At 36.7% G+C, this 27,565-nt stretch overlaps 2 protein-coding genes across 3 annotated transcripts; both read right to left on the bottom strand.

The window, feature by feature from the left end:
* Positions 1–187: 187 nt before the first annotated feature.
* LOC110450623 (gelsolin-related protein of 125 kDa-like) lies at positions 188–1,549 on the bottom strand. Its single transcript, XM_021498243.1, has 2 exons — positions 1,526–1,549; positions 188–964 (listed from the first exon to the last, which is right to left on the bottom strand). The coding sequence occupies exons 1-2, from the start codon at positions 1,547–1,549 to the stop codon at positions 188–190; spliced, it is 801 nt and encodes a 266-aa protein (XP_021353918.1).
* LOC110450460 (mitofusin-2-like) lies at positions 797–21,677 on the bottom strand. Of its 2 annotated transcripts, none has more exons than XM_021498013.1 (18): positions 21,526–21,677; positions 19,708–19,937; positions 19,227–19,338; positions 16,959–17,121; positions 16,269–16,390; positions 15,448–15,556; positions 14,908–15,018; positions 14,418–14,571; positions 13,608–13,675; positions 13,025–13,146; positions 11,553–11,679; positions 11,208–11,312; positions 10,674–10,776; positions 6,726–6,946; positions 5,908–6,069; positions 5,326–5,522; positions 3,341–3,475; positions 797–1,781 (listed from the first exon to the last, which is right to left on the bottom strand). In XM_021498013.1, exons 2-18 carry the CDS (start codon positions 19,916–19,918, stop codon positions 1,709–1,711), a joined length of 2,295 nt encoding a protein of 764 aa, XP_021353688.1. In that variant the 5' UTR covers positions 19,919–19,937; positions 21,526–21,677; the 3' UTR covers positions 797–1,708. The 2 variants fall into 2 exon arrangements, with proteins under 2 accessions (XP_021353688.1, XP_021353681.1); XM_021498006.1 differs by lacking the exon at positions 10,674–10,776 and adding an exon at positions 9,306–9,408 and having other exon boundaries at positions 798–1,781.
* Positions 21,678–27,565: the final 5,888 nt, after the last annotated feature.

Raw genomic sequence — 27,565 nt, 5'->3', positions numbered from 1 at the left:
AAAGAAGGATCGTTGATTTGAAATCTACTTTAATACAACGTAGTTTTATGCTGGGTTTTTCAAAAAATTCTGTATACAGGGCGATATGATGATTATGAATTAAATAAAAACATTCTGTTCTCAAAGATGAAAAACCAACATGTTGGGACCTGGTAAAATCTTGATAATGAAGTATTAACACCACAATTTACAACACTCTTGTTTCACATCGCACACACCAGGTACTGATGCGTACTTCCTCTCTAGAGTTACTGATGCGTACTTCCTCTCTAGAGTTACTGATGCGTACTTCCTCTCTAGAGTTACTGATGCGTACTTCCTCTCTAGAGTTACTGATGTGTACTTCCTCTTTAGAGTTACTGATGTGTACTTCTTCTCTAGAGTTACTGATGTGTACTTCCTCTCTAGTGTTACTGATGCGTACTTCCTCTCTAGAGTTACTGATGCGTAATTCCTCTCTAGTGTTACTGATGCGTACTTCCTCTTTAGAGTTACTGATGCGTACTTCCTCCCTGGAGTTACTGATGCGTACTTCCTGTCTAGAGTTACTGATGCGTACTTCCTCTTTAGAGTTACTGATGTGTACTTCCTCTTTAGAGTTACTGATGTGTACCTCTTCTCTAGAGTTACTGATGCGTTCTTCCTCTCTAGAGTTACTGAAGCGTACTTCCTCTCTAGAGTTATTGATGCGTACTTCCTCTCTAGATTTACTGATGTGTACTTCCTCTCTAGAGTTACCGATGCGTACTTCCTCTCTAGATCTACTGATGCGTACTTCCTCTCTGGAGTTACTGATGCGTACTTCCTGTCTAGAGTTACTGATGCGTAATTCCTCTCTAGAGTTACTGATGGGTACTTCCTCTCTAGAGTTACCGATGCGTACTTCCTCTCTAGAGTTACTGATGCGTACTTCCTCTCTAGTGATACTGATGCGTACTTCCACTCTAGAGTTACTGATGTGTAACTTCACTCAATGCGTCACATTTGTATCTGATCTGATGAATAATTCTACAACTGATATATGGCGGTTAAGAATTACTTCACAGAAACTGGTTACATTTTGCAGATTCAGTTGTAAAATTAAATGTGTCATGTCAACAAACACTTCCTTGAAATGAAAAATGAACAGACTATCCATGATGGGTGATGAGAGATGGCTGAGACTGGTGAATTTATCATATTACACAACAGAATTCATTGGTGTACACAGAAAGGTTGAAGGTCAGATATAGTCTATTTCAATAATCATAGCCAACATGTACATAGAGGATATAATAGCATTTCAATAAATAAAGTCTATTTCATATTTGATGCTTACAGTATATTCAAGTTTTCAACACATGTCAGATAAAATCTTTTCCAAGAGTCCTTTCCTCTCTTTGGTAGACTTAGGTATACGATTTTACAAGCTCAACACCTGGCAAAATTACGCTGGGCTTGTAGATTGTTTTCAAAATCGAACTGAATGCTAATATGAAATGGTACAGCCCTGGTATAACGGTGAAGTTGAGTATGCGCAACACACAGAACTGCTGAGTGTTGATATCATCTTCCTCCAATGGTTAATGTATGTGAAAGGTTTCTGTTAAACAGTAATGATCACCAACATTTTGATAGTATCATTCATAGGATGCCACAAACTGACCACAGTCTCTGTCCTAGTGCAGCCGATACTGGTCTGACTTAGGTAAACCACTTAACAGTCCTATCACGCGTCTGGTTTCACCAGAAACTCTTCAATGAATCCATTCAGCTGTTTGTCTAACCAATCAGACTTGTTTCTACAACAAAAAAACAAAACAATACATATAATATACAGTATTAATACTACATAAAACTAATATTTCCACCCATCCTCGATTCTCCAGGGGAAACACTCACTTTTACTCTCTGCACCCATGGAATATGTCATTGCAAAATGGAAGGCACACGGCCAGCTATTTGATTGGTCTCGGGTAAAAAGGACTGACCAATTGCTAAGCTGTTACCTGACCTTTGAAGATAAGACAGGAGCGACACCTGTCTTCACAGTTACACAACAAACAGATTTTTTTGATGTACATCAAAGGATCAACTAGTCTTCTCGTCTTGTCCACAAGGTGGTGCACACTGAGCCTTCAATTTTGCTATGACATATTCCAGGGGTGCAGAGAGCATGAGTGAGCGTAACCCCTGGAGTCTCGAGGATGATTTCCGCTGATGTGTTTGATCAATGTTAACTGTGCTATATTCAAAGAAAGAAGAGAAATAAAACCAGGGAGACAATTTCTTGTGTTCCAGAAAAATAACTCCGCTGTATTCAGTCCTCATGAAATAAATCGTAAATTTTACGATCTTTTTCATGAGGACTGAATACAGCGGAGTTATTAAACTTTACTAAAATTTGGAACATTTTTTTTAAAGAAGTATTTCTTATCATACAAATTTAAGGGATGAAATGACTTAAATAACCACTTGCATCCCTACACCTCAATGTGTTTTTAAGATTGGTAAGACAACGTATGTTTGCTGAATAAACATTGTTATGTGGGGGTAGTACACCTGAGTTTGTACAGGAATTATACTTTGAAGTTCAATGTTTGTTTAAGGCTATTTAAGGACCCTTATCAGTAAAATAAACAGCTATTTCCAAGTCCTCAAAAGAGATCTGGATGTGTTACCTGGATGTCTCCAAAACCAAATAACCCTAAAATCTTACACTAGTCAGTAGTCCAAAAATCTAGAAATTAACTCAACAAATGTTTAATTTTCATGTATTTTCAGAATTCATTTTCATGAGAATAACACAACAAAACCACCAAAATAACTATACAATTATAACTTTATGATAATTTAGTCGAATTCAAGACTCAGACCTTTTCTAGAATTTTTTGTTAAATTTTGGGGCTTTTAGGGCGTTTTCTTCGATTTACCTTTCTACTCAAGGTCTGTACGAGCTTTGTACAATCCTGCTACAGTTATATCGGTAGGATCATACTACTGTTTTACCCCGAGGACATAGCCTCATGGTGTGTCCTATCCACTAGAATGTTGATAAATATCCTAGGTTTGGACTGCTGCTTATTTCATCTTTTATTCTGATCTGTCATTCTAATGACACTTTCTGATCCTTCAATGTTTATGTATAACAGGAAGCTATCATATTGGTTTTTATCTTTGAAAGCTTCCCTAACACGATAAGAAACTCGTACACATTTTGGAAGTATCTGGAATATTTTTTGAATAGATCGGTTTTATTTTGTTTAACGTCGTATCAATAGCAAAGGTCATACATATAAGGACATTTTTTCAATAGAACCAGAAAAGACTGACAAACCTGTGGTTGTGTCTCCGTACTCACCTGAGAAGTTTTGCCTTGGCCGATATCTCTTTGAGATGGGCAAGGCTTTTGTCAAGATCACCAATTTCTCCCTGAAGTTTGTTCTTTGATAGATCAACTTGATTACAGAGACGTGCAAAAGTAGACGACAGCTCCCTAAAAAAAAACAGAAATAAATACCAATCATATGTACAGCTGAAACATTGTCAGACCCAGAAAAGATGTTACTGTAATGTTAACTTGTAGCCTTCATCAGTTATATATATAAACTCCAATGTGAGGAAACACTATCCTCCCACTGTATAAGGTAGACTAATACTACAGTCGAACCTCGTTACCTCAAAGTCGACGGGGTTGTGAAAAACTTTGAGTTATCCGAGTATTTGAGTTATGCGGGTTCATAAATTTGGTATGAAATTTGCTGTTTGGACATAGCACTAGCATTTGTTGATTTTATTAATAATCAATCGATGAATGATATAAGCAATCCATATAAAAATTACAGGTATGTAATTTTACAATATACATGATTACAAAAATAGAGTGTACTTTCGTTTAACGCAATCAAAACAGTTGAACCATATTGTGAATTCTTTGTTAAATATGGACGGGTCTGGTGATTTAATGTTGTTTTTGGCTAGTCTTGATCTTTGCAAAGTCTTTCCAGGTCTGCATTTATTTTTGCAAGTCCATCAAGTTTTAAGTGTTACATTTAAAAATTGAACTATCCCGCTGTCTCTGACCTCGTACTGTTCAATGCGGAAATGAAAGTGCGCAAGTCTAAAACAAATCACTGTAATGGAGCGTACGCATAGTTGACTCTTTAAATGAAAACACACACAAAGTGAAACAAATTATATCGTACATGAACACATTGATTCATTAAAGCCAAATGTGACACCTGACACCTTCTCAACTCGATGTAATCAACAGCAATTATCGTATTGTTCTTAAATCTCTCGATTGACTTTCAAAGCCATACTGGCTCCTGTAAAAACATGAGCTCATGAAGGTCTTCTAGGTTGAGATTTTAACTGTGGAACTCTTTTATGCATGACCCTGCTTTGTGACAAATGATCCGGTTTGCACTGTTGTCTGTTTGGGTGTACAAATTATGAAACGGACGCGCAGTAAGAACAAAATACTGTCGATCAACAATGATGATTTTTTTTTTTTTTTATTATAAACAACATGGTTTTGACAGTCCGTACACTTAACAGTCTGAAGCTTTATCGCAATATTTTTTTACTGATTTCATGCTAGTCTACTCACGAAAGATGTTCATAAACACAGAATGGCGAGATGTTGTACTTTTGCGTTTTATTTGTATCAAAGAATTAATAAGTGACAAAATGAAATTCGAACACTATGCAGTAGACGATGTTTTGATGTTGGTTTTACGCTACCAAAACCAATATCTTACTTCGAGGTATCAGAGATTTTCGACTTTTCAGGGTTCGAATTATTAGAGTTTTATTTACTAAGATAAAAAAGAGATTTGGCCGGGAGCTGAGTTATACTTGGAGATAAACGGGGTCTTCGAGTTAAAAGAGTTTGAGATAACGAGGTTCAACTGTATTTACAAAAGAAGATTCCAGGTAGAATCTATGCAAGTGGTCGGGTGATACATTGGACAGTGATCTCAACGCCTTCCACCAAGAACGCCAGGGTTCGATTCCCCAATGGGATGTGAAAAGGTATGGGGTCACCTGCTCGACCCCATGGGTTTACTCCATGTGCTCCCATTTCCTCCCACATTAAGGCCAGCTGTGCACCATCATCTTGGCCAGCAAGAATGATTAATACAAGCTGATATAATCTTGTTTTGTAATTGTTGTAAATAAAGTTTAATTATAAGTCAGCAAATTGAATTGTAAACATCTTTTGTGACACACTATATATTGATATATCATATTTTTGTGTCACACCATACTTAAGACATCATTCAAATAATCAAATATAAAGGAAACATCAAGTCTATAAATGGATAGGAATAAAGCACTTACTGCTGCACTTGGTGGCTACAGTTGGCACTGGTCAGATCCACGATCAGTTTGAGTTTACTGGATGCATAGTCAACATACTGACGTTTGAACGCTCGCTCCTTGGCTTTGTTTGTCCAAGTCAGCCGCTCATACATGTAAAGCAGGCCATACAGGCCGCTAGTCACCACAATCACCTTCCAGCCTGCTGCCTTGGCAATCTAAAAGGTCAAAGGGCCAAATGTAAAGTCAACATAGATATAAAGCTCTAAAATCAATACATAACAAAGTTTTGATTGTAACAGTGGCTGTTGCACAAGTTCCCAAAACTAGCCCCACAGTCCTAAATTATGCTGATTGAAGTAACTGTACTGTGTGAAAAGTCATAATACACCTACATCAGTCAATATCTAAATTTCAACCAATCAGAGGCTGTGGTGGCCATCTTGGATGTTTACGTGATTTTACAACCAGGTAATTATAGTGGGACTAATATCACGTTCGTCTCGGATGTAAATTCTCATATTTCAACTGATATTTACATTAGGACTTGTTTCACTTTCATAAGGCTAGCTAAGACCTAAATGATCAGCCAGTTGTACTTACAAGACCTCCAACGATGATGGCCCCCATGGTGGTACGCGACGTGATTGAAGCAAAGGTGGTAATCATGGAGATGAGCACTTGATTGTTCTGCTCAGGGGCAAGTGGACGATAAAACTCTCCAATAGGTGTTTGGGGGCCTCCCTCTGACATTGGTCTTGGTATCTGTAACAGAAACCTTTAACTACACTAAACAGCTAATCATATACCTGGGTTTAGTATGTTGGGGGTGGGAGTGATAGTGGGGGAAATGCACTAGATAGAATATACAATAAGTGCTGTTCAGGGATATTTTTCTATTTTTAACCACTTATGATAAAAATCTGTAAAATCTGAGAGTGCACTTAATAACAGGTAAGAACTGTTTACAGGTTAAATGTGTAATCTATTTGTTATGTGCAAAAACCTAATATTTATTTAACAAGTCAATATAAAACCTGGATTATTGGGGATTTAATATTTATTAATAACTATACCAAAGACTGCCATTTCCTATTATTCTGTAGTAATCTGTTTCTAGCTGTCAATTTACAGAGACTTTCAAGATCTTAATTTAATTTTGTTTCACATAGAAAGATGACAAGGTTAGCTCCAAATTATATACCATGTGAGTGTACTTTCTTCTGTATAACTATTTAATAACTAATCACTTTTAAAATGGAATGTTGCTTAATCAAACTTTTTGTTTGTGTACATTTTTAATTAATCATTATCTTAGAATGTTAAGAGTCAGACAGCAATGAAATGTCCTTAATGATCTAGCTCTACAAAAATCATGGAGAGTTTATTGTGCAAGAAAAATCATTTGTTGATTCTATTACCGTATTCGAGTGACCTGTCAAAACAGAGTGTGTTCCCCTTTTACCCAGGAACCGCTGCATTAGAGCAGTGAGACCCACGGAGAAACGAAACTGTATATCCTCCTGAAAGTCAGCACACAGATTACGACAGTCCAGACGGTAAGCAATCTCAAAGTCACGTCGCGGTACCAGGCTGTACAGCTGTTGTTTAGTTTCCTCCGGAAGTAACACAGCAATACGCTCTGTAAATAGCAACAGCTACAGTAATTTGAAAAGCTGGTAATCATGCGACACAAATCTAGTCCTCAAGACAATCATAATTACACGGATTGATTTTGTTATAGATTTTAAATTAACCTTCATCTTAACATTCTGATCAACAAGAAAAGGTGACTTATATAAACCACAGAAAAAAGAACCTTGCCTAATTTTCCTGGGACTTCATAGCATCAGTTTTGTTATAGTCAAATATTCACATTTGCTCTGCATTGCCACTATATAACACAACCAAAGCCAGTCAGTTCCGTGTTAAAAGACCATAACACAGGCGTAGTGATATCTCCACAAGTCTGACTAACTACCAGATCACTATTCTCCTCAGCACTAACAAGCAGTAAAGCAAAACAAACCACTATGATTCAATGTTATTCACCGTTTTATGTAAGACTATTATCCGTGAGCTATTCTATGGGCTGTTCAACCTCTTGAACAAACGTCGAATTTAAAAGTGCATTGTGAACTTTGAAATGAAAATTAAAAAAAGAAAATGAAAATTGTAAATATAAGCATAAAACAGCATTCTGCTCCATGCTATGGTCCTATAACACGGGACAGGATTGCAGACAAACAATCATGACGTGCATTATTCATTTTGTCTGCAATACTGTGCCATGTTTTAGGACCTTAACACAGAACAGAATGCTGTTTAATGCTTAAATGTTTCACTGGATAGGCAGTAAAACTTGTCCTCTTAGACTTTGCTCCCTCATCTCCATCTAGGTACACTTTGGGACCCGAGTCAAGCCCTGAAATATTGCTTCATGATGTAATGAAAAGTTCACTATAAAAAATAATTTAATCTGAAAGCAGTAAAACTTGTCCTCGTAGACCTTGATCATTCATCTCTATCAAAGGACACTTTCGGACCCAGGTCAAGCCCTGAAATATTACTTCATGATGTTAAGCAATGTTTAACTTAGAGAAGAAAATAAATCTGACTTTTATAGCCTTGACCTTTGACCACTGGACCTGGACCAATAGTTGTGAATGGGCCACTTGATATCAATCTCAGGAATATAATATCACTTCATAATGATATTAAGCATAGTAAACAATGAATAAACATACATTTGACCTTTGTGTCCGACACCCTTGTGACCTAGACCTTAGATCAAGCGACACCTGGTGTAAATTCCTACAATACTGCTTAATAAGTTTGGCACTACATTTGCCTAACTAAGGTCCAATGGGCACTGTCTGCAAAGCTTGAAAATGATCCGTCGAGTTATTTATGAGAAATCTTTAAATCAAAGACTGCCTGGCAGTGTTGTTGCAAAACACTGATCCAAGTGGAACCTGTATACAAAATTTGAGATCTGTCTTGCGCTTCCTTAGAAATAGCATCATCAAACATTGACCCATCCATCAAACTGCCTGGCCTTTTTTGCAGCCTTATTGTTGTTCCAATTTTAACAAACAAATGTGATGCTGCACAAGACATTTATTGTATGTCACTGATACTTCTCCTTATTCAAGGTTGAACAAAACAATGAACTGAGAATCATTTGTTTTCCTTCCCCCCCCCCCCCCCCCCCCCGACACCATTAATGTTTTAGTATGTAGCAATGACCAATATAAATACTGATATCAAGATATTGTACATAGTTTGATGAAGTTACATGCAACTAATCTTTGTGCCAAAGATGGATAACATACAGATAATTTGTATATTGTATAAAACACAGGTGATGAAATAAAATTCAAAAAAATGAGACTTAAAACATGTTTACATCAAAGGCAGAAAATTCTCAAAAATAAAATATGTATATTTAAATATCCATGCAATGACATGACTACATTTATATTTCTTGTAAAAAAAGTAACCACTGATAAAAAAAACATATTGCTAAAATAATGAAATAATGGTTCAAATATCCAGCTTTGAGGCACACCTTAGGCATTGGTCATGAAACGTTGTCAAAACTGTCTTGTCTGTCTGAGAAATGATGTGAAGGAGAAGATCGGGACGGGTACAGAAGGGGAGAAGGGAAAGTTTGGGGAGGAAAAGAAGTTACATAAAAACAAGAGGCCGATGAGCCTTAACAGTGAATGACATACATACAGGGGTAAATTTGAACTTCCTGTGAATATGGGGCAAACTGGCTGAAGAATCCTTGATACCTTTCATCATCTAAATGTGATTTTATAAATTTGTTGGAGTTAGTAAACAAAGTGTTTACGAAGACGGCACTTTAGGGAAGAATACAGGAGATAGGAAGTGGTAGATGGTCTGACAGAAGGCTGGGGACGGGGGTAGGGGGGACATGGACGGGGAGAAGGGAGTAGTGGAATCAAAAGGGGAGGGGATGGGGAACATAATACCTGTCATTTCCTTTTGTGTTTCTTCAACAGGATGCTGTAGTACGTACGAGCAGCGCTGCTGTAGGTTCCGGCCCAGCCCACCCTCAACATGGCTATGCAACTCCTGATGGGGATATAACAGGGTGGTCAAGACATTCAGAGGACAACAGAGGGATGACCAAAGTCAGCCATACAAGGTCACGGAATGACCAATCACAGCCACACAAGGTCACGGGAATGACCAATTACAGCCACACAAGGTCATGGGAATGACCAATCATAGCAATACAAGGTCACAATGACACAGACAGACAACGACTCGAGACTGAGTTATACCTTTTTATTGTTGTGCGTTTTTTGAGCACAACTGCATTGTTTTTCTTTTTGTTAAGATGAAATGAGAATATTAATACTGTATTGAAACGAGAAAAAGATTAACTTTGTGAATGCGCAGATCACAGACACAATATGGAAAATCCACTCAATTTAAATGTAGGGTTCGTACAGGATTTCGATCATCAAATTCAATTCCAGCTCATTCTTTTTTACTTTTAGAGACTTTATATCAAAGTGTAACGATTATATTAGTTTTTATTATATACTATATCTGAATGCAAGGAAAATACCAAAAACAACATGTGCAATGGTGAACTTAGATTCTTTAGTGCAAACTGGAAGTAGTAATTTCTGTTTTCAAGGACTTTTCGAGACAATGTCGTATAATTTTAAGGATGTTACATGCCTGTACAAACCCTGTCAATGAGAAAGTGACCACATAAATGGAGATACAAAAACGTTTAAGTAAGATTTGAAAAAGAGAGATCACACATTCTGTGCACCACTTGAAAATGCAGTGAACTTCACAAGTATTGAATGATTTTGTAAATCAGAAGTTCTAGATTTAGTGATCACCAGTGACCTGTTGTAAGTGCTATACCATACAGTATATTTTACACAATGTTAATGGTTTTGAGAATTAGAAGTTGTACACTTGGTACTCATCAGTCTCCTGTTGTTGCCTTCTACAGTACAGCATGCTGGTCCTAACACGTGTGTGGTCTGTACATCAGATTATCAAAGGTTGTCATCTGCTCTTCTTTAATTCATCAATTACGATGCTACGTTTTGAACACATTTATCAATTTGTTCTGGAGATAAAGTGAATTTCATACTGCTGAGTTTTGGCAGTAAAATTTGGTTTTGAGATACAGTTACAAATATGCATGTATCTAGAAAACAGTATACAGAACGACCCACACTTGTTATAACCGTAAAAAAAAACAGTTAAAAAAATAATGACTAACTAATAATGATTGTGATAACACAAGACTCCCAGAGAGGTGGTAGCAACACAGGGGTGATTGCTGATGAACCAGCGTGCCCCTTTACCTGTGAGCTGCGTCTCGACCCTTTCTATAGTCTTCTCTATGGCCGTAGAGCACCGGCCTGTCAGGTTCTGGCAGACAGTGCCCTCCACAAACAAGTGTAGTTCCTTGGCGAGAGATAGCAATGAGTTCCAAAACACAGTTCCTGTATATCTTATCAAAATGACTTGGACCATGAACAATTTACAATTCAGGAATGAACTCTGTTTTGTTGAGGTTTATGGAGTATAAACCTTAATGGGACTTGAGACAAATTTAGTTGACTGAGAAGCCAATTTTATCTGTTCAGGTTAAAGATTTTGCTCTGGCGACTTATTGATAGCTCATTGATCATTATAAGACCTCATCATTGACTTATACGTATATGGGTTCTCAATTTGACAAATAATGCACATCTAGTGAAATCACCCACATTTTGGTATGTTCTCTGAAATTTATATTAAAACCTGCAGCTTGCAACTTAAACATCACTAACATGGTTTAACAAAACGCTGACATTGTACTATCAGAGATTTGTCACGATCAGACTGATGCTCACCTTCTTGTAGGCATTGAGGAGTACTTGGTCAGGATGGAAAGGGCGTTCAAACTCATCTACAATAGAGGATAGGCGCCGAATTTCCTCACTCAATGCTGTGGAAACCTTAAAATACAGGGAAGAAAAGGCGAGGCTATCACAAGATGATCATATTTGAACACATGAATCAGCGGAAAGAAACCATAATAACCTTATTAAGATAACCTTATTATAAAATACTATCACAATAAAGAAAACACACCAGGAAACTATGTCTACAATCTCTCAAAACTAACCTATAGGAAAATGTCAAATAATTCTTTATACAGAAATCTATTAACAAACTTGACAATGCCAAATACTGACTTTTCGTTCGACGTCATCCACCATGAAGCGGATTTTGTCTTTAATGTCACCAGTCAGTAAGGTCAGCTGTTTCTCCAGGTAATCAAGTTCATCAGCTGTTTCCTGTCGGACACGTATCGACTCTTCCCTGTACAGTTGAAGCAAAAGGTCATAAACATAAATAACAATATTAAATTGGATATTGAGTTAATATTTAAAACACTCCCATGAAGCTGGGACACTGGAAAACTGTTTAGAATCTTCAAAGTTTGATTTATAGAAGTTTGACTGTACTTACATTTGGTGTAAGCTGGAGTGACTTACATTTGGTGTAAGCTAGAGTGACTTACATTTGGTGTAAGCTAGAGTGACTTACAGTTGGTGTAAGCTAGAGTGACTTACAGTTGGTGTAAGTTAGAGTGACTTACAGTTGGTGTAAGCTAGAGTGACTTACAGTTGGTGTAAGTTAGAGTGACTTACAGTTGGTGTAAGCTAGAGTGACTTACAGTTGGTGTAAGCTAGAGTGACTTACAGTTGGTGTAAGTTAGAGTGACTTACATTTGATGTAAGCGAGAGTGACTTACATTTGGTGTAAGTTAGAGTGATTTACATTTGATGTAAGCTAGAGTGACTTACATTGGTGTAAGCTAGAGTGACTTACATTTGATGTAAGTTAGAGTGACTGACATTTGGTGTAAGTTAGAGTGACTTACATTTAGTGTAAGTTAGAGTGACTTACATTTGATGTAAGTTAGAGTGACTTACATTTGGTGTAAGTTGGAGTGACTTACATTTGATGTAAGCTAGAGAGACGTACATTTGGTGTAAGCTAGAGTGACTTACAGTTGGTGTAAGTTAGAGTGACTTACATTTGATGTAAGCTATAGTGACTTACATTTGGTGTAAGCTAGAGTGACTTACAGTTGGTGTTAGTAATAGTGACTTACATTTGGTGTAAGCTAGAGTGACTTACATTTGGTGTAAGTTAGAGTGACTTACATTTAGTGTAAGTTAGAGTGACTTACATTTGGTGTTAGCTAGAGTGACTTACATTTGGTGTAAGCTTGAGTGACTTACATTTGATGTAAGCTGGAGTGACTTACATTTGATGTAAGCTATAGTGACTTACATTTGGTGTTAGCTAGAGTGACTTACATTTGGTGTAAGCTTGAGTGACTTACATTTGATGTAAGCTATAGTGACTTACATTTGGTGTAAGTTTGAGTGGCTTACATTTGGTGTAAGCTAGAGTGACTTACATTTGATGTAAGCTGGAGTGACTTACATTTGATGTAAGCTATAGTGACTTACATTTGGTGTAAGTTTGAGTGACTTACATTTGGTGTAAGCTAGAGTGACTTACATTTGGTGTAAGCTAGAGTGACTTACATTTGATGTAAGTTAGAGTGACTGACATTTGGTGTAAGTTAGAGTGACTTACATTTGGTGTAAGCTAGAGTGACTTACATTTGATGTAAGCTAGAGTGACTTACATTTGGTGTAAACTGTCTGTGTAGGTTTTCTCCATCACCTCCCTCAGATTACTGTTCACTGTCTTGCCCTTCTTGGCATGCTGCTCAAACTTTGTCTTTACAGCTGACTTAGAGATACACACCTATAATAAAATTAACAATGATATTGGTTTATTGTATTTCATTTAATTAGTACGGTACCTCCATCAAGGTCGCAAATAATTTATGCAACTTTCCGTAGAAAGGCTTATGTATCACAACCAGTAAGTGTTTATATGTGACATTTCGAAGACTAGTACGATATGTACCCCGTCACTTTCGGACAAAAGACCAGTGAAGCTTCTTTACACAAAGGGGTAAAGTATGTACGAGTTTACAATAAGGAATCAACGTCCATACAATACGCTATAAGTGTATGTACACTTGGTTGTTAAACATGTATGAAATGACAAATCAAACCGACAATTTGATTGTATAGAAATTTATGGAACTGCTGGAAAAGGCTCTGATTGTATATTCTGTATAAATTTATTGCTTATCTTTATATATACTGTTGACAGTGAGTTTATTTCTCCATTAATATCCCTTTATACCAAAAGCTTACTTCAAACATTCTCTCAAAGTTGGCGAACTCAAACAATCTGTCTGTGAAGTCCCGTTGTAAGGATCCGGCTGGAACACAAAGTAGATGTACAATTCATGATCCCATATATCTTGTTATGATAAAGTATTTTATAAAGTAACACTTGAGTATTCTGTAGGTTATATAAGCTAGCATATTATACAACTTTACTCGAGTCCAGAACCAAAATATCATTCAAGAGCCCCAGCTACCTTGGTATTTCACTTTTGAGAACTTTTTAAGAGAAGATGCTTCTATAAATTTTGATACACAGTCATGCGGACATTTGTTTCTGAACAAATATCTGGGTTCACTGAGCAGTTTATGAAGGACTAGTTAATTTTTCAAGAAACCAATTTTTCTAGTGGCCAAGGCTACTAACAAAAGGCTTAGTCTCACAGCTCATGGACATTATGAAATTTTCTACTTTTCAACATCGCTTTTATATTTAAACTTTATCTATTTTACAACACAATTATGAAACCAGTTATTTCAACTTATATAAATCACTTTTGTTGTCCCGGCTATTAGCTTGTGGAGGGTCTTAATGTGGGAAAAACACACAGAGTACTAGGAGAAAAACCCACGTGGTCAGGCAGGTGACCTCATACCTTTTAATGTAGGATCGGGGAATCGAACCCCGGCCGCCTTGGTGAAAGGTGAGTGTGCTATCCACTGCACTACTCTACCACTTTTAACAGGTGACAATTAATGCTTATCAGCTACATTAAAAAAACACCAGAGGTAGGGGATTATCAGGAGGAATACGTAAGAAGGTTGTGGAATACATACTTGGGGTGGGAGTCTGGTTATCCTCATGTAGACGAGAGATGAGAGCTTCTTTCGCTGATACAAAGTAGATCCTATTCTTGGCCTCCTGAGTGTTTGCAACTTTGAGTTCATCACAGAGAAACTCAACATTTCGCTGGTAGTGTTGTTCCTTCACCTATACACAACAGTTAAGACACGAAATATAGTAACCTGTCACACGCAATGTAGCATCCACTTAGACTCCTCCTTGATCAAATGGCATACTTAGAACCTTTCTGATGTATTCTTCAGGCAAAATACATGAAAACGTTGAAGTATAACAAGGAGAAACTACATTTGTTATATATCAAGCAGTTAAATTTTAATCATTTTTATTGATGTGGTAAAAGGGAAGACATACTTTCCTTTACATCACTAGCCAAAGAAATAAGATATTTGTCCTTTAATACTCTTAAAAGAATATTTAAATGATAATAAACAGGTATTCTAAGGATATCGATCTATTACATACTGACTCAATATCAGTGTCCTCCTCAAGCACCGATACATCCCACCGATTCTGGAGAATGAAAATGTTCGGCTTGGAAAGACGGTCACTCACTTTATGGAAAAAATTCTTTTCCTGAAATTGTAATCAAGACTTTTTTTAAAACAAATATCTGCCTTCGATTTAAATAAATTTTGCTTGGTTACACAACATTCTGTGAACACATATATTAGCTTTTCATATACTCTCAGATGTTCCAAGTTCCAAGATCCAAGTTGTATTCCAGTACTTTTACAAAATGTAACACATTTTTTTTACAAATTCGAAAGTCCAAATTAGAATGTATAAGGGTTTGATTAAACAATTCTGCACAGCAATTCAAATGTTTACTTAACAGTAACACACAATCAATTTCAATGCAGAATGATTAAAACAACAGAAACACACAAAACTCATCCTGAAGAAAGTACAAATTTAACTCTATAATTAACATAACTCAATATATTGAAACATCAAGTATATATAATTGAATCTTGAGTCTTTTCCCTTTAATAAGATACTTACTGTCCTCATCAGAGTTGACTCAGAATTCGCCACGAGCACAAAAACGTCAGCATCTAGACAGAATTTGTCAATCCAATCATCTAGATCAGGAGTCACATCAATGCCGGGGCTGAAACAATATAAAAGGCCCAAGTTTTAACTGTTTTTTAGATTTGATTTCAGTACCTGTAACCTTTGTTTTCTCCATATCCGCTGGTTGACAATGCAAGCTAGTTTTACAAAGTTATCTTTTTTGTCACTTCACGTGTATCACATGTCAAGCACACCGGAAGCTTTTTACAAAAACTTTCAATGCAATAAAAAGATGTGATAATTTCCTAAACCACTATTTTTACCAATCAGTGTTTTGGTATGACGGATATTTTCGAATGTAATTATTCCATGTTACCGCTGTGTCCTGACTAAGCCATATCAAACAGTCTAAAACAAGTGTATTACGTCTTTGCATATTGCAGAGCTATCTTCTCTTGTGAGCAGGTATTGATTGTTACTTCATTGGTTTGTGTGTCGAAAATTACGTCGTTTTCTCAAAAATTGATGTCGTTACAAACCAATGACGTAACAATCAACACCTGCTCACAAGAGAAGATAACTCTGCAATACGCAAAGACGGAATACAAACTTCATACTTCTCACAAATCTGGTTTTGCTACTGTCTGCCTACAAAGCTAAATATTTGCTAAAATAGTAAAAACTTGATTTTATTTAAGAATTCTAAAGAGTTTTATTTCTTTTTGACCAATTATTAGCAAAGTTTTCACACATAACATTATGCATGTTAATTCCTGAATAAATCTCTGTATCCTGCCTAAGGGACTGACCTGTCTAGAAAGACCACATCCTCCTTGAGGAGGCGACACTTTTCTTTGGGCCACAAGATCCTGATCAAGGAGTTTTCCTTCAGCTTGGCTGTACTCAGAGCACTGGCCAGCTGCTTCACAGACTGCAAATAAAAACACATCAGGATCTCTTAAGGTGATATGCTATCTTACATATCTTACATATTACACATACTGTAAATGTTAAGAGTTATCACCTATTGTTATTTGAATGGCCAATGTTCCAATGTCTAATCCTTCAAAATTACATTTATGTTATCAATGCATTTATGCTTGTGTACTTTCCTGTTAATTAACAAAATCATATTACCTTTTATAAAAGATAGGTATTTTAAGGACTTATAGAATCTATCACTCCTGTGTGATGTCGTAAGATGCTATACATATTGACCAAGAAATCTCAAATCGATTACAGTTAATATGTTAAGGACTTACAGAATCTATCACTCCTGTGTGTGATGTCGTAAGAATAGCTCTATAGAGCTAATGTTCATGCCATACATATACGACAAAAAATAAACCATATATGTTGACCAAGAAATCTCAGATCGATTTTAAAGACTTTCAGGATCTTTCACACCTGTGTGATGTAGACTCAGAAATCTCAAATCGAGGACAAGATTTTTAAAATTTAGCACAATACTTTGCCTCCTCCTTGTTTGTGTAACTTACGTTGACACTTTTCGGCTCGTCGGACTCCTCAGTGTACAGACATCCCTCCATTCCGTCACAACCCTCAACCTGGAGGAAACAGTTGGTTGTGTGTCCAATACCACTGGGCAAGATTTTCTTTCGTAACATAGCATTTATAACAGAGCTCTTCCCATTAGAAGTCCTGAAATGTATATATATACAAAATCACTTTTAATAGAATGGTAAATATAAACTTAATGTAAACGAGTGATTATGTCACAAAGGCCAACATCACCAAATACAACTGCATGAAAAGCCATTTATTTCTGAACATTTTAAAGCAAATATCTCCCATTGACATTTATATATTTACTGCAGTTAATTTTATTTTCTTCAAATTTCCAGGGGTTAGACTCACTTCCAAAATGTTAACTATTTAATTGGTTTCAGGTGGAAAAACCTTACCAATTGCTACGCTAACACCTATTCTTTAAAGATTTCAAGGGAGTGACACCTGACTAAAAAGCTGTTCAATTTTACCATTACATTGCTGTGTGATTCTTTTAATGTCCATCAAAGGATCAAACTAGTCTTTTTATATCATTCATAAGGTGGCGTGTACAAAGATTTCATCATGACATAATTCAGGGGTGCAGAGAACATAAGTGAACATCATAATCCCTGGAGTTTCACTTTTATTAGACTCAACAGATGAACAGAGTTGAAAAATATCATAAATTCCCCCAAACTTTATAATTTTTCTCTATTCAATTGCACAACCTAGTTAACTAGTTACTGATGATATAACATGTATACAGATACATGCATGGCATTGCAAGCTAACAATACTATTCATATCCCAACATATGACTGCCATCACTAGGTGTATTACAATGTAACTGGTATATTACAATTAAGAGACCCTTCTTTATCCTCAAATACTGTACATATGTGAAAACTGGCCTTACTTGTTTTCAGCAAGATTTTATCACATACAAAACAAGAGGCCCAGAGGGCCTGTATCGCTCACCTGGATATCTAAGCAATCATGGCAAAATATTCTCCAAATGAGATCCAAGGGAATATGCCAGACCCCAAGGCCAATCCTTGTAGCATATCTGTATTTGATTTTTTATGCCCCGCAATTTTATGTATGGTTATGGCGTGGGGATCTCAACTGTTTCCAAGCTGTGACTCAGAAACTAGGTCCCGAGGGTTGTGGCCTGACCCCAGGATAAATTCTAATATCATGACTGCATTTGTCTCTTTTTGCCCAGCATTTGTATGTATAGTTTTGGGGTGGGGATCTCAACCGTTTCAAAGTTATGACCCAGGGGTTATGTCTGCAAGGGTGGGGCAGACCCTGGGGTCAATTCTAATAGCATGACTGCGTTCTTCTCTTTATGCCCAACAATTGTATATATAGTTTTGGGGTGGGGATCTTCACCGTTTCAAAGTTATGACCCAGGGGTTAAGTCTCCAAGGGTGGGGCAAGACCATAGGGACATCCTGGAAGCAAACGTGCATTCCTCTCTTAATACTCAGCAATTGTATATATGGTTATATGGTGGGGATCTCAACCATTTCCAAGTAATATATTTTTTTGGCCCCACCCCTAAGCCCGGGGGTCAGCCCCACCATTTGTACAATTTTGAATCCCTGCCTCTCATGAATGCTTCCGACCAAATATGATCAATATCCATGGTATGGTTCTACGGAAGAAGTCTTTTATAGCAATATAGCCATATTGCCCCCTTTTGGCCCAGCCCTCAGCCCCCTTGGGGGTCAGCCCCACCATTTGTACAATTTTAAATCCACACCACCTAGGGATGCTTCCAGTCAAATATGATTGATATCCATCTCTTAGTTCAGGAGGAGATGTCGCTTAAAGCAATATAGCCAAATTTCCCCCTTTTTGCCCCCTCCCCCAGCCCCCTGGGGGGGGGGGGGTCAGCCCCACCATTTGTACAATTTTGAATCCCCACCACCTAGGGATGCTTCCAATCAAATTAAGTTAAATTCCAATCAGTGGTTAAGAATAGAAGTAGTTTAAAGAAATTGTTGACAGACGGACGACGGACGGACGACCGGACGCTACGGTATGGCACTTTTGTCCTTCAGACCCGGTGAGCTAAAAATCAAAACAAACAGACATTGGCACCTATAGGTTTCAGAAAGTGCCACACTATCTGAATTAAATTGGAAATACATCACTCGGCCGGAGACAATACCAATATTTCTGACGGAACTGTGTCCTATAAAAGGTTTCCTCGAGATAAGTTTGAAGTGTTGCCTGACATAAATTACCTTCCAAAGAAGCAGCATTTCATGTGATCCCGAGCTAAAACTTCTATGATGCCTCTGACCATACCCTGAAACTCTTCCACATGTTTCTTTTCCTCAGACCCATCTTTGTGCTCTGAAAAAAAATGTCATTGTCATATCAATTACCAGGTATACAATTTTATATACAATCACTGACATAAGTTGTACTTTACAGGTATATATGTCATATATAAAGGAATGCTTGAACTTTCTATTATGTATAAGTAACTAAATTAATAAACTGTCATCTTAAGTTAAATATCCCCCAAACCAGACTTGAACCATTCCAAAGTGTGGAGTAAAACGAAGCATACGATGTATTACACACATCAATATTACAGTATTTAATTTCATACACAATATAATATTGATGATGATGCTTACAAAATTTCAAACAAAATTCAATCAAGTTTGGTACTTGTAACTAGACAATATTCAGTATACAATGTCTTGAGGAACTTACCAGCGAGGAATGTTCTTGACTCATTGATATATTCCAGTATTTCTTTGAAGATATCATTTATTGTTTTTTTGGCTTGGGAAAAAAATTTAAGTGGAGACTGAGGACGACTATGTTGTCCGTTGCCAAGACTACGACCCGATACCATGGAATCGCCTTGACCTTGTTGACCTTCAAGGTCTTCCATACTGAGTGTTTTTAAAACTCCTGACATGGTCCTGCTACCTCATCTCCTAAAATACAGAAAGTAAATGTCAAATCAATTAACCAGAAGGCTGCAGTACATAATTGTTCTCATCTTTCATCTTTCATGTCCAGATCTATATTCATTCATTCAAAATTAAATTTGAAGTGCAAAATCAGCCATATGGTCACTGCTAGCGCTGTTTAAATCTTCTTGTTCATTGTATGAATCACTTTCATAAATAATACTTCTACATCTGAACAATGAACATATTATATGATTCGTTTTTGTTTTTATGATCCCTGTCCCACTGCACTGTGTTTTTTCCTAGACAGTAATTAATTACCTCCCCTTAACTTCTGCTTGGAAAACATAGCACAGTTTAGCCCAAACCCTTTCCTTGCAAGTAACTCAAGAATATTAATGATAGTATAACAATCTGAAGTCCAGAGCTTGAATCCCAGTCTAGTCCCGCTCAGTTTTAACACTCAGAACACTGTTGTCTTTTTTTATATTTCATCTGTATTATTTCTCACAAACATTTCCCGCACGATATAGGTTTCTTTTCAGAAATGATTTATCAAAGCTACAGTAATGTTGGATTACAGTTTATGGCAGTGCTTCAGGGACCCTTAAGCATTAATAATTCTGACAAGTTGTTATTTATCTGGTCATGTGTTTGAACAGCCATCCTAAAAATGTTAATCCTTGTTTCGAAACTGTTTTCACATACCATATGGAGTTTCTCAGATTTATATTTAGTATACTGAAGACATTACAGAATTATTTTTCTAATAACATTAACATTGCTCAACTTGAAAGCAGCTCTAAACAGTTATCTAGGTTATACCGATACTCTACCATTGTCTTGGATATTAAAAACTCTTCAACCTGCATGCAGCTGGAATCCAGACTCATACAATTTATAATGCGTTTGAACTTTCCCCCTACAACATGCATATGGCGTAATAGACAAGAGGTCTGATGCCAGTGATGGATCTTGTGTAAAAGGAAAGAGAATAATATGTGCTTCCACCAGGGATCGAAACCATGATCATTAGGTTCCTAGTCAGATGTTCTACGGCCACTGAGCTAAAGGGAAATTTCCTCTAGCTAGATTGCGACCGTATAATATTAATCCTATGTTAAATTAAAATCTGACCAAGATAACGCTAATGTGGTGTAGATCGTAATATTACTACAATATAATAGTTAATAAGATGAATGAAACAATTTATGTATCTCAAGTACAAACAAGTATGTAGTACATGTATGTCCCAACTCTGAACTGCTCCACCTAACTTACTGTAAGTCTAACAGTACAGCACGGAATTAGATTAGATCGTTATCTAAGTCCGTGAGTACAGTACAGTAAAGAAACACGATGTAAAAAGAAAGTTGAAATAAACAAAAATGTTTTCATTTTTCTAGGTCTACTGAAAATGAGCAAACTGTTTTGTTTAAACATTTAAACTTTTGGCAAGAGCGATCTCCATCTAACCATTTTCAATGAAATCTTCAGCAAAATATTTTCTACAAAAGGAGCGTTTTCATTTTTGAGAACCTGGTTTCTATATACAGGAAGGTTGCGTAAGATAAAGTTTATGTACTTATTTGATGCTACAACAATAACATACCGTCTTTTTAAAATGCAATCAAACTAGTGGTCTATCTCTGTCATGCACTGGCAAAAGATAAGCTGTCTGTAGAGTAAACCTATGTTGTTTCTCCTATGTTCTTATCGACCTTCAGTCGATGCTTTATCACATGGCAGCGGACATCTTGGACGTATCTAATATCGCGAATGAGTCATCGGTCGCAAATATCCGGATTTATTCTGTACGAGAATAAAATCCGGCAGCATTCCTCAAAAGAAAACCTCTGTCCAAAATACCTTATCAGAAACTGTGATGTTAACAAATAAAAAAAAGTAATATCTCTCTGGTAGTTTATACTTTATACTTTTCCTTAGTTTGGAGTTTCATATCGTACGCATTTTGTTTTGTTATTTGCATATCAGCACGGATTTAGATAATCTAATTCCGTGATATCAGTTACTGTATTGATCTTCGCCATTTCTTTACTTACGTATAATACCGGTTATATTGGAAAATATGCAATAGTTTCTGATGGTTCACCCCCACCTTTTGAAATATCTCTTTGTTATTTTAAATACTTGGCAAAAATATTGCCACAAAGAAGAGGCCCAATGAGCCTGAACCACTCACCTGCAGTTAATGCTGCTATGTAAGCACATATCACATTTATGACCATTTATGTGTGTTAGTGTCAAATTTATTTTAACAAACATGTTAGCAAGAAAGCGAATGATATAGGCTTAAGGTAATAGGTTTGTGTCACCATTTCTCAGTAGAATTTCTTCGAACTTTGTAGTTATATTGCTTTGAAGTTAAGAAATAAAATCGACCGCAAAAAAATAACGCTTGTCAGAATTTTAAGGATTTTAAATTGAAATTTATGTAAAAAGGAGTGAATTTTGAAAAAAAAAAAGACACATAAAGACACATTTTTTGCAAGAAATGTCAATAAAATTGATAGTGCCATAAATTAGTATTGCATTAATGTATATCAATTTAATATGCTGAAATTGTGTAAAATTAATTATCTATAAACGATTAAAAATTGACATTATATAATAAAACCATATACACATAGTAATTGCATGTAAGAGTTATCTTTCTTGAAAAACTTCACAGTAGTGAAATAGGTAGCCGGTTTCCTGAAGTACAGAAACATAGACACATGTGACTCATTGATAATAAACAACTGAATTAAAGCCTGGATTGCTTTGAAATACTTTAATATTGAGAGAACACACTGTTCTGTCAATAATAAAAATTATCACAACTCTAGACTCATTAGAATATGCGGAAATTGTTACATTGTATTTTCAACTAGGGATGTACTTCCTATTTCCGTAATTAACAATCAAAATCGTTACGGCGTCAACAAGTCGTGTTCAAAAAGAACACGCCTACAAACCGAACGGTTGTTTCAGCGTGTCACTCACTGTATCTGGCTCGTCGATTGGTTGATAGAACGTTTGAGGTCGGTGTCGTCCTTGTAATCAAAAGCAGTGTACAACATTGTATCTTTTTCGGAGACTTGTTGTTTGCGCGCATTGTCAACTTACGATTACGCATACACGTATATGGAAATGTAAAATTTGCATTGCATGTCCATGTGTCAAACCATGTGTCATGACTTGCATGTTTCGTTGCATGTATACTTATCCACATTTTCGTAAACTATAATGGTGTTTATGATTACAAGAGGGCAAAATGAAGATTATTACACATGCTTGAAAGCTGTCCATACCGGCCGCTGCACTGAGAGGTAATATCATAGAACGGTGCAACACTTTCATACCTGCTTACAAGGATGTGAACGAAAACGATAACATTTTATTTTATAATAAAAGTAAGTGTGCAATCGGCCCAAGAAACTCTCATTCTATGCGAAGAAAATGCAGTTTTATTTGAGAATATTGTCATGACAATTAAACTGTATTAAGCTTGAACAATTTAAAGGTAAGAATAATTACGAAAACAAGACTTTCCTGATTTACGTACCGTGCGACGCTATTTATTTGGGTATCATTTTCAAAAGTCTATTTTATCAAAACTAATGAGAGTTTGGAGAAGAAATTTAATCAGAACCCTCGTTGACTCTAACATATTTCAACTATGCATATTTTCTGCCGATATTGATCGTTTATACCCAAATATTCGCCAAAATACTGGAAGTGTCTCTTCCAGGGTACAGTAATGCCGGTTCAACGGCCTACGTAACTCTGATGGTATTTCGCGTTCTTTTTATAGAACCACGCGCCCGAAATATCGAATTGTGATAAAAATGTAAAGTGGATATCATAGTATCTTTTTAAGTAAAAGGAACAAACATTTTTGGAACTGATAGTATAGTATTGTATAAAGAACATTGATATTTAACTAAAAAGTGTCCCGATTTGGGTACAGTGACGTTAGATAACCTGTGTGCCGATAGTACATTGTGTACCCACGAATATCAGCTGCAGTGTTACTCTCGATGGAGCGTATCCATGGAGATAATTTCCCGGAAAATTATACCTAATTGTTTTCATTCTTATTAAGTTTTTATTCAATATTGAATAAATATTGCAATCACAATTGAAACTGTTTAGTTTTTATCAAGACAGGAAATACTTATACCGGCAAATATATGCTGCCGGTATCAAAATAATCATGCATTTTTTTGCAATATACGCACCCACAGGGACTTGACACATTCCTATGACCCAGAATGAAAGGTATTTTTTTCACTCTGGGTCATAGGAACGTCCCTGTGTAGGCAATAGCATGTGGATAATATGCTCAACGAAACAGTCTAATATGGCAATTAATTGATATAGATATATACACAGGTAATAGACACAACATATCCTATGCCTATATTCTAATATGTAATTACTAATTACATATTAGAATATAGGCATAGGATATGTTGTGTCTATTACCTGTAGATATATATGTATGTGGCTTGAAACATTTACAAAATTACCTTTCAGTGTAATGTTCTTCATTTTGCCCTCTTGTAATCATAAATACCATTATAGTTCACGAAAATGTGGATAAGTACATTATACACAAAACATTCAAGTCATGAGACATGGCTTGAAACATTTCCATATACGTGTATGCGTAATCGTAAGTTGACAAAGCGCGCAAACAACAAGTCTCCGAAAAAGATACAATGTTGTACACTGCTTTTGATTACAAGGACGACACCGACCTCAAACGTTCTATCAACCAATCGACGAGCCAGATACAGTGAGTGACACGCTGAAACAACCGTCCGTTTTTTAGGCGTGTTCTTTTTGAACACGACTTGTTGACGCCGTAACGATTTTAACCTAATCGGGATATTTGTTTGCCCGAAACTCATCATCAGTCTTTATTTCCTCCGATATGGAGATAAACATTGAAACACCAGATATATATATATATACACACAAAATACATACATAGAATTATATGGGTCAAAGAAGTAAAGGAGCGGATCGCTCCGAAAATTTGACAACCTAAACTTGTCCACACTGTTGGAATTACTTCTTTGCCCCATATATAGAATTATATATATATAGAATTATAGTATATCAGTTCTATCTTCTTGTAATATGATGTATATGTACATGTAACTGTTCTGTTTCACTGTGTCTTAAAAAAGGAGCGGATCGCTCCGAAAATTTGACAACCTAAACTTGTCCACACTGTTGGAATTACTTCTTTGTCCCATATATACACAAAATATATACACATTAACAATAACAGAAGACACTGAGGAAAACACGTTCCTTGGTTCAGTACATTAACACACGTTCTCTCCCTCCCACATGCACACACGCACGCACGCACGCCCCCTCCCCCGCCCCCACCCCCGCGCGCATACTTCCTTGCACATACACGCACACACATCATCAGACTTACGCACGCACACATCATCACACACACGAGCACGCACACTTCCGCACACACGCACGCACTCATGCAGTTACCCTCACACACTTAAGCACACACACCTCACAAACGCACGCACACATCCTCACACACACACGAGCGCACCCTTCCTCACACACGCACGCACATATCACTGTTATGCGCTACCACCAATATTCAGCTAATATTTTAGCGATACTCAGTTACTATTATAACCTTATTAATTAGTAATAAAAATAGTGATAGGATAATAGCATAATAGGCTTTCTCAGACTACGATTACGAATGATCATCATATGTAATCACAGTTCAATATATGTTACATTTCTTTATATATTATATATATTATTGGTAAAAAAACACAATTGTCGGTTCAGCAAATAGATGAGTAGCAGTGTCCGCTCAGTTAATGCTATAATAGATGTGCATAGCTTCTCTGATGAAGGCTGCACACTTAAGTCTGAACTCGTCTCTGGTGGGGTGGTCTGGCAAGTCTGGGACTAGGGACTCTGCACCAAAAAAGTGCACACAAGAAGTCCTCGTCTTCCATGTCATTTAGATAACTATAAACTTGTGGTCCATGGCGGGTCGTGTCTTGGACGTCTATCTGACAGCAGGTACATCGTCGGATTTGATGTGAATTAACACAGGTCAAAACATTACACAAGGAGTGCACTTGTCTAATATGCTTCGTACATGTGCAAGCAGCACACAGAACAAAGGGATGGTACGTCGAATGAATTCGTCTAAATCTAATAAAGTCATCATCGTTGGATAGTCTCGTTCTTAAGGCAATATTTTCAAAACGGCTAATGGCTCTCTTTACGATACGTTTACTATCCCTTTTTCCCGGGAATTTGAACTCTCGCTGGTCCTTATCGAGATAGGATCTAAGGTTGTATTTGTGAAGTATTGCAACTATATATCCGGGATGAAACCACATTGTTGTGTTGTATTTCCGTCTATAATATAGCTATATAGACGGACTAAGAACATTCTTTTTACAATGTAATCTAGGTGGATCAGTTGTGCTAGGAAGATGAGTTTCCGTTGGTCGATAGTGGCCCCTATTCGCCAGCTGGATCCTCAATATGCTTTCTGCAATGTCTGACCGTGTCCCTTTCCTTACGTTTAGGATAAGTTTGGCAGCTAATCCTGGAATGTATTTAAATTACGGATGTCCGTCTGGTTGATTTGCGACCAATGTTCGCATCCGAAGAGAATTGATGGAATGGCGACTTTCCTGTATAGATTAACTTTCACTAAAGCTTGCATGGAAGTCGACTTTGCATTAATTTCAAGAACAGCATAGATGACTCTTCTTTCTTTTTCACATGCTTTAGCAAACCCGTTCGCCTTTGTTCATTCTATTAGAAACTGGGACGCCGAGGTGTAAATATCATTATGATAATGCAATTTGAATAGGATTGGTTCCTATTGACCAGGAAAACGGAGGTTCCCTTGGAATAAACCTGCCTATCACGATAATAGAGCATTTGGAATTATTGAATCTATACTGCCATGTCGTGCTGTAGGTGTGACATATATTCAGCATATTTTGTAGCAAGGTATGGAGTGTCAAACGTTGCAATATTCAATAATTTAATATTTATGTTCGAAATTTTATATTTGGTGTTATAGCAATTAAGGCAACATCATCAGCGAGTGTAGGATTACCTGCCGGTAATTTTAAATATATGTGCAGAGACGTATAAATTGAAAAAAAAATCGTTTACTTTAACAATATATTTAAATCATACCATTTTACTGAACCCGGGAATATTACATATTATGTATATCTAATAGCACACGTATCTCATTTGACCCAGAGTACCGACAGAGGAGAGAACAGAATACGCCGTGGCCATCATAACAGTTATCCCTTGGAGGGCCTCATAGCAAAATCAAACTAACCATGCAGTCACTTATCCCTAACTTTATTACCACTATAAACTAAATAATACGACCCATAAAATATGTCCTTTCGCTCATTCGGCGTAAAACTTATGAAATAGCGTCCGTTGTAATAGGGAAGTCCTTCATAAAGCGTTGTTCAGACAGGTATAAAATCCCGATAATTATCTTTGAATTATTCCTTTTTATGAAGATATATCAGCCAAATCCGATCGTTATTTTCCATAAGGAGACTCACTTGATATGTTTATGTAGTAATTGGGGGGGG

This window comes from Mizuhopecten yessoensis, unplaced genomic scaffold (genome assembly GCF_002113885.1).
Source record: "Mizuhopecten yessoensis strain PY_sf001 unplaced genomic scaffold, ASM211388v2 scaffold523, whole genome shotgun sequence".
Lineage (NCBI taxonomy): Eukaryota > Metazoa > Mollusca > Bivalvia > Pectinida > Pectinidae > Mizuhopecten > Mizuhopecten yessoensis.
The sequence above is the reverse complement of the archived record's forward strand: the minus strand, read 5'-3'. Positions and strand labels throughout refer to the sequence as shown.

Bases quoted from the DNA above. Each gene is read 5' to 3' on its own strand.
- LOC110450460 (XM_021498013.1), bottom strand. From the start codon at position 19,918: ATGTCAGGAGTTTTAAAAACACTCAGTATGGAAGACCTTGAAGGTCAA. The intron at 15,557-16,268 runs GTCAGTCCCTTA...ATATTGTTTCAG, and splicing joins GATGTGGTCTTTCTAGACAG to CCCCGGCATTGATGTGACTC. The intron at 15,019-15,447 runs GTAAGTATCTTA...TTACAATTTCAG, and splicing joins AGTCAACTCTGATGAGGACA to GAAAAGAATTTTTTCCATAA.
- LOC110450623 (XM_021498243.1), bottom strand. From the start codon at position 1,549: ATGATATCAACACTCAGCAGTTCT. The intron at 965-1,525 runs GTGTGTTGCGCA...CATTGAGTGAAG, and splicing joins TATCAACACTCAGCAGTTCT to TTACACATCAGTAACTCTAG.